The sequence below is a fragment of the Lichenostomus cassidix genome, chromosome Z (genome assembly GCF_008360975.1).
Source record: "Lichenostomus cassidix isolate B80296 chromosome Z, HeHo_3.0, whole genome shotgun sequence".
NCBI lineage: Eukaryota > Metazoa > Chordata > Aves > Passeriformes > Meliphagidae > Lichenostomus > Lichenostomus cassidix.
This window is the reverse complement of record NC_139511.1, coordinates 38,393,517-38,406,682: the sequence shown is the minus strand read 5'-3', so window position 1 is coordinate 38,406,682 and position 13,166 is coordinate 38,393,517. Positions and strand designations below refer to the sequence as shown.

Below are 13,166 nucleotides of genomic sequence, written 5' to 3'. Positions count from 1 at the left end.
TATTCCTGTGACTGACCATCCTCCCAGTGAAGAATCCTTCCCCAAAATCCAATCTGAACATGATGCAGCTTCATTCCGCTTTCTTGTCTATTGCTGCTCATCAGGGAGAGGAGACTGGCTGCTCTCCCTGTGCTGCACCACCTGGAGGAAGCTGTAGGCTGCCATGCAAAAACAGCACTACAGCAAGACATGAATGCAACCATCAGTGCACCAGGACCCACAAAATAATCTTAACAACAACCTCTACAACAACATCCATGAATGACCAAAATGTACACTAGATCTATTTCCAGTCACAATAATAAAACTATTGCGAATAATAAGCTACTTTGGACTGAGACATATTTATATAAAAAGCCTAATCAAGATGCAATGGAAGAGTTATGGCTCTTCACTTTCATTCAGTACAACATTGGGACCTCTGAAATGACAAGGTATAAGCAGGACCAAGCCCTCTGTTTGATAATTCATTCAGAGGAAACCATCATATAAAACCTACATAACCATGCAAGACCTTTTACAAATGAGTCTGCCTGCAAAGTGTTAACTGTCAAAAGCACCTTACGTAACAGACTAGTTTCATATGCTGTTTTGGGGTTTTTTGCTGAGGCAGAGGAAGAGAATCATGTACACATATAGAAAACAGAATTCTAAAAACATTGTTGAAAAGGAAGCTAAAGATCATCTAGATCCAACTCCTCTGCAAAGGGCAGGGACACCTTTCACTAGACCAGGTTACTCAAAGCCCAGCCTGGCTCTCAATGCTTCCAGCAATGGGGCATCCACAACTTCACTGGGTAACCTGTTCCAGTATCCTCACAGTAAAGAACGTCTGCCTAATACAAAAGAGGGTAAAGTCATTACCCTTGTATCTCCATGCCCTTGTAAAACGTCCCTCACCATCTTTCATGTACGCCTCTTTTGGCCACTGAAAGGCTGCTGTAAGGTCTCCTTGGAGCCTTCTCTTCTCCAGGATGAACAAAAGTCAGCCTGTCTTCACAGGACATGCTCCAGCCCTCCGAACCTCTTGGTGGAGATGAATCCTGACTCATTCGAACAGGCCCATGTCCTTCCTGTGCCGCGACCCCAGAGCTGGATGCAGTGTTCCAGGTGGGATCTCACCAGAGCAGAGAAGAGGAACAGAATCCCCTCCCTGGCCCTGCTGCCCACGCTGCTTTGGATGCAGCATAGGATACAACCAACTTTCTAGGCTGTGAGAACACACTGCTGGGTCATGTCCAGCCTCTAACCCACAAGTCCTTCTCAGGGCTGCTCTCAATCCACCCAGACTGTATTTGGGCTTGGGATTGCCCCAACCCAAGCGTAGGACCTTGCACTTGGCCTTGTTGAACTTCATGAGGTTCACGTGAGCCCATCCCTCAAGCCTGTCAAGGATGGCAACCCTTCGCTGCAGCACTCATTCACAGCACACAGATTGGTACGGTTGGGGTGCACTCCACGTCACTGACAAAGATGTTAAACCCTGTACTGATCCCTGAGGACATCACTCATCACTGGTCGCTACTTTGGACAATGAGCCATTTACCACAACGCTGAGTGCAACCATCCAGTAAACTCCTTATTCACTGAGTGCTCCATTTGTCAAAACCATGTCTCTCCAGCTTAGAGACAAGTCATGCAGCACAGTGTTAAAAGCTCTACATAAGTGCAGTTTATGATGATGTCACTCACTTTTCCTTCATCCACCACCACTGCAATCCCATCACAAGCAATCACCAAATTTGTCCTTAGTGATGCTGTTCTGGCTGTCACCAATCATCTCCTAACCTTCCATGTTCCTCAGCATAATTTCCAGGAGGCTGTCTTCCATAACCCTGCCAGGCACTGAGGTAAGACTGACCAGCCTGTAGTTCCCTGGGTCTTCTCAATTTCCCTTCCCAAAAATATATGGGTGTTCTGTTTTGCCTTTTCCAGTCTGTCGGAAGTTTCACAGGGAACTGCCACAACTTCTCAAACACAATGTATAGTGGCTTAGCCACGTCCTTACCCAGTTCCCTCAAGGCCCATGGATGCATCTCATCAGATCCCATGGAATTGTGCACTTTAAGGCTCCTTAAAGGGTCCTGAACCTGACCCTCTCCACAGGACAGTTCTTCATTCTCCCAATCTCTGCTTTCACCAACTTGGACAGCATGGCTGCAGCACTTGCCAGCGAAGGGAACATGAGCCTGGGCATCAGTCAGTGGGAGCTGAGCCACTGTACAGTGCATCCTTTGTTTCTCTTGTGTTTTACTCTTCTCTCCCTCTTGTTCAGTACTATTATTGTTGTTGTTATTATTGTTGTTGTTGTTTTAAACATTAAACTGTATTAAACAGTTTATATCAGCCCATGAGTTTTACTATTTTTTCAGATTCTCTTCCCCATTTCACTAGGCAGGAGAGAAGAGAGGAAGCAGTAGCATGATACTTAATTGCTGGCTGGGGTTAAACCATGACAGATTATGATGATGGAAATTATTGCATATTTACACAGTTCTAAAAAAATTAATTTTGGTGTTGCTTAGGTCTCCAGCTTGCACAATATAACTAAATAATAGGATCAGTAAATTACAGTTAAAATACTTTGTCCACTAGGAAAACCAAAAGCAGAAGCCAGTTCAGTGTCACTGGCTGGAAAAGATGGGCATTTCTGTCCAATTCTCCCACTGCAGTGACTCATCCTTTTAATTAACAGGTAACAACCCAAGCAACAAGGTCAGCTCATTTACTTTGTTGCTCTAAAATATAAGTTCTACTTCATGGTAATAATACTATGCCTTGTGGTATTACAAAGGTGCTCAGCCATATCAGTGCACAGGAAAGAACTCAAAGTTGGAAAAATAATGTTTCAATACACTTGAACCCTGGTGTATTCATTGAAACTAGTTCATTGTACTCATCCAGTAACTGAATACAGTAAAAATAATCTAAAATCATGTCAATTTTTTTACACAATTATTAGACAAATAATTGTGGAGAGAAGCACAATGGGAATCAGACTGAAACACAGGACTGGTGTCTAGGCAGTGGCCTGGTTTTCCTAGGGAGAAAAGAAAAAAACATTTTTACTCAGAGTGAATTGATTCAAGGTTACTTTCTCCTCAAAGCACAGCAACTTGTAGATTTGACATGAATTAGAACAAATCTAAAGCTCATCTTGTTGAAGCACTTTGTCCAAATAACCATTTTACCTCAAGTTAACTTGTTTATATGAACTTTTCTTTTGCTTTGAAATACAGGAGCAGCGTAGTTCTACATATTGGAAACACTCATTGGCTTTTTAGCAGCACACCAGCACTTCTTGTTTATATTCTCAGTTTCCATGCCAAGTACTCCTGTCTTCATAGCAACTTTAAAATAATCACCATTAACAAAACTTGTATTTCTCTGTTCTTTGTTAAGACACATATTAAAAAAAACAATTCTCTGTGAAGCAAGCTAGGATTTTTACTACAGCTGCTCAACTTGATTGCTTCTGAAGGTTTTTGCAAGGTATGGGTGGACACCACAGTGTTGAAGTCCAGTGCTGAACAAACGCATACTGGTACCCGAGCTAGTCCAAGTAAACACTATGTCACCAAACAAATCAAATATCTGAATACACATGAAGTAGAACAACTGACTAAACCAGATATTGTTTTTCGCTGTTACTATGCAGAGCAGATCCATAATTTAAACGTTAACCTATTAACATCCGACAAGCTGGACTTGGAAGGACCCGGTAAAAAGTTATTTAGGCAAAGCAAAAGTATTAAAATTCAAACTCTCCTTTGACATGTTACCACCATATAATGATTAAAAAGCTTCTGCTAACTTGTTTTATGACATCAAAAACAGCAACTGTAATAATCTTACTATCCACTCACAAGACAAAGGTTTGTGAAAAAGTAATAAAATGAAGAAAACCAATAAATTTAGAAATACTTTCCCAAATTATCTCAACCTCAGCTTAGTAAGTAATATTTAAAAATTACAGTAACATTAATTAAGTTACAGTGACAACCTGGAAGCGGTCTTGGGCAATCAACATCCAAGTCCCATTGAAAGTAAAAGAAAACAGGCCCCTGAAAACTTCAACTACTTTGAAAATACTAAGCTACAATTTTACCTAGATTATGGTAAAAAAAAGCAAGGTTGCTGACTCTCCCCACACGAAACTCTGTTTTGAACACAATAGAGGATGACATGGAAGCAAAGGTTTGTACTCAGAAAGCTGGACTGCAGTTTTCATTCCCAGCAATCCCTCAAACAGTTCTACTACAAAAAAAGATTTTTAAACATTAGCTTGTTCAGCACTGCTGTTTCAAAACACAGCCATGACATTTAAACTTTCAACTATCTTTCCTACCAACATACACAGTTAAGGGTATTGACTGAATTCCAATCTGTCTTACATCCACAGTGAGCAGTCCCAGGAGCAAACTTTGATGAGCTCCAGCTCTCTTTCATATAACAAAATTAATAGTTACAGGTCATCTTGACCCAAGAAGTAAGGAACCAAACATACTCATGGCCATACAACCACTGATAGCTGTGTTTTCCTTTTGTGATGAATCATGACCTGGTCATCTTATGACAGAATTATAGTGACTCAGTCAAAACAGGGCTTCATTGCACAATTCTAGGACACTATACAGGAAGAAGACAAGAATTCGTCATTTCAAGCAAGAATGCAAGCACTTTTGGCCCACAGCAGATTAAGCATAGCTAGAAAGAGCACACAAAATAAGGCTTCTATGTAAGAGTATTCTGTTTTTCATGTCTCAAAGGAGCTACTCTCTTCTGCTGGCTTTGCCAATGACCCATGCTAGTTTCCCAACCAAATTATTTCCTCAAATCTCTGCAACCAAACCAACCTCACAAAGCAAACAAACAAACACATTTCAAAACATAAAGTCAGATTCTTGATGAGCTTACAAGGCTAGCAGCCCACAAAGGGCAAACAGCAGAGCGCATAGTAGCATAAAGGGCTCAGGACTCAAGTTCTAGCCATTTCTATTCCTTCCAAGGATCCTTCAGCAAGCCCCTCCACTTCTCCAAGCTTTTGTTTGGAGAAGCAATACTACTCCATAAAAGCACTTGGCTACTCCCTCCCTGTTCACTGTGTACCAGATCACAGGCAAAGCAAGGCAAAACCAAGAACACCTTCATTTAGAATAAGCACTGTCCCGGCTCAGGCTAGGATGATGGGAAACCTAACACTGAACACTTCGTGCATTCAAGTGCCTTGAGACACTTGAAAAGCAACAGAAACCTGTATCACAATCCTGAAAAAGAAGTACAGACTGGAGTCCATTACATAGTTTCAACCTATTTTGTTTGTACCATTCAGTAATCCCTGGATTACAGAAAAACAGTGAGACAGAATTGGATCATGTAAAAGAATTGAAATTACACTGTTCTTATAAAATAAAACATTACATAAAATATTAAAAGCATATGCAAGTCACGAAAGATGCTCCACTACCAAATTACCCAATGTTTTAACAATTTAACATTTACACCTGTGTGATCTTTACCAAGCAGAAGACTACCAATCTGGGATTGCAAGAACCAGGCAAGAACAAATATGAAACCCTGGATTTATGGATTTAAAGTTTCAACCATAAACTGTACTGAAACTGTAATCAAAAGTACAACTTTAGGAGCTGTCCACTTGACAAAACTCAATCCCAACACAATGGATACATTTACACTTATAATTCAGTAGCTCAAGGGTTTTATCTGTAGTCTAGTCTAATATAGAAAGCACATTTGTGTTCACCTATTTTAAAAAACATACTAGAAGGTGTTAAACATGCTATTACTGAAAAATGTATTCCTTACTGAACAGAAATTCTGTTTAAAAGTTGAACCTAAGTAAAAAAAACCAAAAACCTAAACCTGCATAAGGATTGAACCTGTTTTCTGTGGAACTGAACTCAATTTCACTAACTTTTCCAGACTGGCATTGCTCTGAAATTTTCATATAATCACTGCACTGACAATCATTTTCTGCAAGAACCTCAAGCTTCTGAAATTGTTAGCACAGATTTACTACATCCACTCTTTGTTGGCCCAGCAATAAATAACACACAGCTAGGCATGTTACTCTGTTTCGGAGTTGTAATATTCACAGAATGGACAACTCAGTAACTTCCAGTGTGCTACACACCTGCAGACAGTACCGCTGAACCAGTCACAACAAACTTATGAATACTTCAAATGTCAACACAGAGGACTAAAACAGCACCTTGAAGCATCAGCAAGCTTTAACTCTTCTAAAACTCCCTAGTTCTAAATTATGAATGTAAAACTGTGCGTTCATGTAATCAGTTACGACACCTCAACACTCAAACCAAGTCATTCACCGAGACATGAAGGCATAAGTCATTCCTAAAATGAGCACACTTCTTTGTATACAGGCTTTATCAAAACATATTCAGTCAACTCTGCTACACAAGAAGTCAAGAAACTTACAGGCATTCATCTTTACCCACCATGTATTCATTAAGTCTCTGCACTGAGCAAGATCACTATCATACCCACTCACGCATGCAAATATTTGGTTTTGTCAAAATATTACAGCACAATCAAATAGTTTTCATTGGAAAAAAGACAGAGGGACAGGTGTTGCAATCAACTGACCTCCCAGAATGGCTTTGTACTTAGTTTATTTTCCATACCAATCTGCATACTCACTGTTCTAGCTGCACAACACAGGATCGCAATAACAAATCTGTTCTGCTGGCGTCTTCCAATACAGGAAAAAATCATGACAGAAAAGTTGCAGACCTGATTTACGTTAATGGAGCAACATAAAATACAATTTGTGTAGCCCTAAATTTGGCCCTGGTATTTGACCCAAAATATTTTCCTAGAAAATCTAGGTTCTTGGTGGTATTCTGAAGTGATTGGAAAGAAATAAACAATTCACTACGTTATAATATTAACTGCAGAAATATACAGCTAAAGGGAGTTTCTTTTGCTGTGTTTTGGGGCTTTTTTTTTCAACCAAAAAGTTACTGGTACACCTATCTCAACTGTACAAACCACTTGCTGATTCCAGATGCATTTGAACAGATGCGCAATTTGTCTGGTATTTGAGATTAACCAATTTTCAAGGCTAGCTCTAGAAACCTTACCTTACTTATTATTATCAGCAGCTCATTTTTGTAGTTTAAGACAAGCAGCCAGTGTTAGTCACACTAAGGAGACAGTGCATCTTTTAGCACTGTTACACTGCCTGGGACTTCAAGCAAATGGTCGATCCACCAGGGCAATCTTTCTTCACAGGAATTAAGATATATATAAGATTATATATATAAGATATATATAATTTTATATATATATATATATATATATATAAGATATATATAATTATATATATAAGATATATATAATTGCAGATCTAATATTTTAACAAGGGTTCCAAGAGAATCAACACTCCAGAGTTTAAGGTATCTGTGGACAATAAAAACATTTGAAGTAGTGTGCTCTGTTAATTCCCTAAACTTGCATGACTGCTTCCAGTAAAAATTCATGTTCTTGCTGGGTTGCACAACTATTAGAGTTTATGACAATTGGTTATTTGAAAACCTGGCAGCTCCACCAGTATTCAAATCTGATACAAACTTGTTGAATTCAAATATATTTCAAAATTCACAGCTTAAGTAAATCTGTTTATAATTTTTGAAGGACCCAATCTAATGGCTGACTGCTTTTCAGGACAAACGCAATCCTCAGGTTAGATCTAGTTTATGAATCTCTCTTTTGAAATATCCAAACAAAGAAAAAGCCCCAAATCTGCAAAGACTTTTACAAAAACTGCATTGGCGCTGCTCACAAATCTATGGAGAACAGAGAAGTGAAAAGCACCCCTTTCAGACTGAGATTGCTGGGAAAGCAGTGGACAACATTAAAAAGCAAACACAGTCATTTTACCTTCAGGAGAAATGCCTAGATCAAGCTTGCAGAGAGAGTAGCTCACAGCACACAATACTGCAGCTGCCAAAAGACTAGAGAAGACAAGAGAGCAGTCTCAATCCACTGGCAGCTGGAGAAGACCTCAATGAAACTCAGGTCTGGGACACTTCTAGCCCAAATGCTGATGTACAAAAAACCAAAAAACAAAACACAAAACAGAAAAACCAACCAAAAAAGAAACCCTCAAAGCAACAACAACAAAACCCCCCCCCCCAAACCAAACCAAACCAAACAAAGCCAAACCAAACTGAATCTAGGCTAGACATAAGGGTAAACAAACTGAAAGAAATATTAGCATTTTCTTTATTCACAGCAACTAGGTGAAATAAAAGCCTGAGGGTCTAGCTGAAGTGCTAGCACTACATTTGAAATGTGGGAGCCTCCACTTCATGTTTTGTATCCTCCTCTATTAACCAGTGTCCTTCAGCTCACAGATAAGGAATGATGTCACGTCCAATACCTAGACATCAGTGGGGCTTTCAGACATGTAACCTTTTTCTGATGAGGTCTGCAATAGCAATGATAACAAAAAAAAAATTGGAATAGCACAAAGTTGTCACATTTAGAGCCATTTCAAGGAGAAAACTGGGAAATCCTATGTCAAATGAAGGAGGCTCATAATCTAGCAATGTCTACATCCTTAACAAGCAGGAGACTGGGTTTTTACATTTTGGTTGCACTTTTTCTATGATTTGTTGCTTTCTAATCTAAGTAAATGAAGTACTAGTCAATATTTGCACAGCAAACCTTCTACAAAACTCAAGACTTGCAGGAAAGAGTGTGAATGAATCAGCAGGTGTCACTAGCTCTGTTGAGACCAACGTTCCTGGGGTACAGAGTTTCACAGGAACACCCAAAACCCCTAGTAACTAAGTTAGCTGACAGTAGTAGTATGCTAAGTACTAACTATATTCATAACTAGCACAATTAAGTACAATAGATTGCAAATTTTACAAACACAGTACAAGCATATGACTTCCCGAAGTTCAAGGTCTACGGACAGTGTTACATCAAAAAACCACTGGAAAAACAGAGATGCAAGCGACTGCATGTATTTTCTACAGTCATGCTGGCCAGCCAGTGAGGCAACTGCTACCAAAACAAGTCAGCTCGACAGGACAACTCACAGTTAAGAGCACAAGACAAGAGAAGGCTTTGGGGTGGCCTAACTGTGGCCTTCCAGTACCTGAAGGGAACTTACAGGAAAGATGAGGCAAGACTGTGTGCAAGAACATGTACTGACAGAACAAGGGGCAATGGCTTCAAACTGAAAGAGAGTAGGTTTAGATTAGCGGTTACGAAAAAATTCTTTACTGTGGGGGTGGTGAGGCACTGGAACAGGTTGCCCAGAGAAGCTGTGGATGGCCCATCCCTGGAAGTACTCAAAGCCAGGCTGGAGGGGGCTCTCAGCAGCCTGGTCTCGCTGAAGGTGCCTCAGATGGCAGCAGCCCTCTCCCGGGCGGGGATCAGCGCTGGTGCTCGCCCATCAGCGCGGCGCGACCCGGGCGAGCAGAAGCTGCTTTGTCACGGCAAGGGCCCAAGCCCCGCGCCGCCGGAGGCAGGAGCTGCGGGCCGGCGCTCCCCGCCCCTCCCGCCGCTCGGCCCCGGCCCCAGCGCGGCCCCCTCAGCCTGCCCCGCCGTCCCTCACCTGCCGGATGCTGCTGGTCTCGGACACGGCGAACTCCTCCTTCTCCTTGGGAGTCTTCACCGTGACTTTGATGATCCGCGGCTCGGCGGCACCGGCGGATTCGCGGGTGGGGGAGCCCGGGGGGCCCCCCGCGGGCCCCTCCGCTGTGTCCGACATTGCGGCGTGCGGGCGGGCACGGCAGGGCAGGGCAGGGCAGGGCAGGGCAGGGCAGGGCAGGGCAGGGCAGGGCAGGGAAGGGCAGCGCGGGGCAGCGCGGGGCAGCGCGGGGGGCCTGGCCGGCGGCTCCCGGCGCCTCCAGCCGAGCGCCCGCGCCACGCCCGCGACACCGGAAACGGCCCGGCCGCCGCGCGCCGTGATGACGCCACGCGACGGGGAAGTTACTAGAAAGGGGCGCCGCCCGTGCGCGAGCCCGGCAGTGCGCGCGCCGCCGAGGGCCCCGCCCCGCCAGCGTGACGCAGCCGCGCGTGCGCGCGCCCGGCGGCAGCACTGTGCCCACACGGCGGGAGTGCGCTGGGCGGCTCTGCGCTCCTCAGCACAAGAGAGACAAGGAGCTACTGGAGAGGGCCCAGCAGAGGGTCACACAAATGATTTGGAGTGTGGAGTATCTCTCCTGTGAGGAGACACTGCAGGAGCTGGGCCTGGTTAGTCTGGAGAAGACTGAGGGGTTCTCAGCAATACATACAAACATCTCAAAGGCAGGTGCCAGGAGGATGGTGCCAGACTCTTCTCGGTGGTGCCCAGTGACAGGGCTAGGAGCAGTTGCCATAAATGAAACCACAGGAAATTCCACTTCGACATGGAGAGCTTTTCCACTGAGGGCAGCAGAGACTGGCACAGGCTGCCCCGGGAGGTCGTGCAGTCTCCCTCTGGGGACATTGAAAACCGCCTGGTCACATTCCTGTGTCACCTGCTCTAGCTGACTGTGACTTGGCAGGGGGTTTGGACTGGGTGATATCCTGAGGTCTCTTCCAACCCTAACAATTCTGTTATTCTGTGTAATTTTAGGTTTTAGTCCTGTTTATCTCTGTGTGCTTTAACCACCTACTTAAGGTGGTTAAAAATAAGTGGTACCTACTTCAGTGGTACACGTTCAGTGATGCTAAGGTGGTACTAGTAAGTAGTAGAGCGAGCCTTGTCAACAAACTTTATCACCCTTTCACTGTGACAGGATCCAAGGGAATGGCCTGAAGTTGTGTTAGGCTGGATGCTAAGACAGGCTTTTCACCCAGAGGCTGTTTGAGCACTGGAACAGGCTCCCTAGGGCAGTGGTCACAGCACCAGCCTGACAGAGTTCAAGAAGTGTTTGGACAGTGCTCTGGGACACATGGTGTGACTCTTGGTGATGGTGCTGTTCAAGGGCTAGGAGCTGGATTTGATGATCCTTGTGGATCCCTTCCATCTCAGCTCATTCTGTAATTCTCTAAACCTGCCTTTGTTGATGCCTTTGCTGATGACTTTGTTCAGTGACATAAACCACCCAGTTGCAACAGTCTTTCACCTGTTTTGCCAAGACCTTCCGTTCCCACAGGCAACACAGTCCCTTGCTGACACAAGTCAGGGGAAGCTTAACATTTGTTGTCAGATGCCAGAGACGTGCTTTGGATTTTCTGTAAATCCATGAGGAAAGTCACCAGGAATTTTCCCTCTGGGATCTGGGAGAGCAGGTGCTGGCCATGCAGCTGTGGTTTACTTGAGCTCTGATCTGTAACACAACAATGTGAGGTGTAAGAGAGGCCTGCAGTGAGATGCAGGGGTTTGGTGTTGGAAGATGCAAGAAAACTAACTCAGTACAGTTTGTGAAACTTCATCAATAAAATAATTCAGTATCTGTGGCTTTTAAGTTACTTGGCACCAGCTAAAGAGTGGTAAATACTTGGAATTTGCTACTTTAGAAGTACTGCTAAGGAAGCATTCTGCAGCTGGAAATCACATTTTCTTCAAACACGGACCAAAGAAACCTCAATCACAAATTAAGTTTGCATTACCAAATTAGGCATTCTCCCCAAATATTCTTGCTTCTCAGGAAATTCAAGGAATCTGTTAGTGTTTTGGTGTAAAATACATATGTGGCTTTGAATTGTAGAATCAAATGTCCTTTTTTGCTTAGATAAGAATGGATGTTTCCCACAGTAGTCTGACTCATTAAATGATTTGCTGGTTTGGTCTGCTCTTGGGGAAACCTCTCAGAAACCCTTTGTAGTTTGGCTCAGCTGGTACTAAAAGAAGTGTAATACAGCATGGTAGGCTCCAAAACACTTATCATTTTTACTAAAGGAATTTAAGACCTGCTATGAGACCTCAAAACAGGAATACCAAAAACTGGCTGAAGGGAATTCCAGGTTTTGTCTGCTCTAGAGCTTTTGTTTATTGCAGATAAGAATGATTCCAAGCATATTCACGTACCGAGCCTTTCCTTGGTCACACATGTTCGTTTTGCCTGTTAGTTGTGACGCTACAAGGCGTTGGAATTCTGCTGCAGCAGAACGCTTGGACTTATGCCAGCACCACATTATCTTGTTGACTGGTGAAGTGAGGGACATCATGCAGTAACATTCTGCACTGCAGTCAAGCAGTGATTTCATACAGAAATTAGATCAAAATGCAAGGAGATATTCCTCATCCCAGGCTGTTCATTGTTTATAGATATAGCTCATGCTGGCTGTATCATTACATGAGTAGAGTTTGTACCAGAGCCGTACAACTTATACCTCGGTTATAGCTAGCTGAGGTTTACAAGTTAAAGGAATAATCAGTTGTGTTATTTAATGAAGTATGTTTGTTATAAGGGGCAAGGATACTAAAAATTTATAGACTATAACTTGGAAGCTATTGAAAGTTCTTAACTAAGCAAAGAGGGAATTTTAGCAAAGTATGTTTTTATCTTCATGGTAATTTTGGTACAGATACCAGGGATATGGGATCTCATTTGCTGGCAATGAAAGGGTCCAGATGGAAAATATCCTAATTCAGAACAACATGCATATGGGCTCTTAGTCAGATAGTTGAGAACAAGTCTTATACACAGTGCATGGAGAATTGAAATAATACAGGAAAGAATTTTGACTTCTTAATCCTCTTAGGTGATGGATTTGAAAAAAAAAAAAAACTTCTTTCTTTCCTCTTGCTTTTCTTTTCCACTTTCTTCCACCTGTGCTTTTATTTCTCCTTTCGAAAACAATCTGTTCATTTTATCTACATTAATTGCTGATATTAAAGAACAGAATTCAGCATGTTTATTAGAGAGACCAGCATAATTTTTATGTCTCTTCATTTTCCTTACCCATGGTTATTGGTGCTTACTGCGGAAGTTCAGCTTAATTGCCAGCTTCAACTAGACAGCTTCAATTTGGTATTTTTTCCATAAGTACTTGATCTAACCAATGCAAAGCCATCTAAATTGGCTTCAAACAAACTGCAAATGAACATTAAGTGACCAGATAGTATTTTGAATCAAAGTGAGAGTAGTGCTCACATCAAGTTGAATCAAATTAAGAATATTAAAAGGTTTTGAACCAGTTTGGCTGAATTCTGTTTAATGCTGTACCTGACATTA

The 13,166-nt window shown here is 42.5% G+C and overlaps 1 protein-coding gene across 2 annotated transcripts in view; it reads right to left on the bottom strand.

Moving 5' to 3' along the window:
• UBQLN1 (ubiquilin 1) overlaps window positions 1–9,938 on the bottom strand; it is a 37,485-nt gene extending 27,547 nt beyond the window's left edge. For both annotated transcript variants that reach the window (XM_085042936.1, XM_085042937.1), the window contains exon 1: window positions 9,614–9,938. In XM_085042936.1, coding sequence (XP_084899062.1) covers window positions 9,614–9,769 — 156 coding nt within the window. In that variant the 5' untranslated portion in view covers window positions 9,770–9,938. The remainder of the gene's footprint in view (window positions 1–9,613) is intronic.
• Between the last annotated feature and the right edge of the window lie 3,228 nt (window positions 9,939–13,166).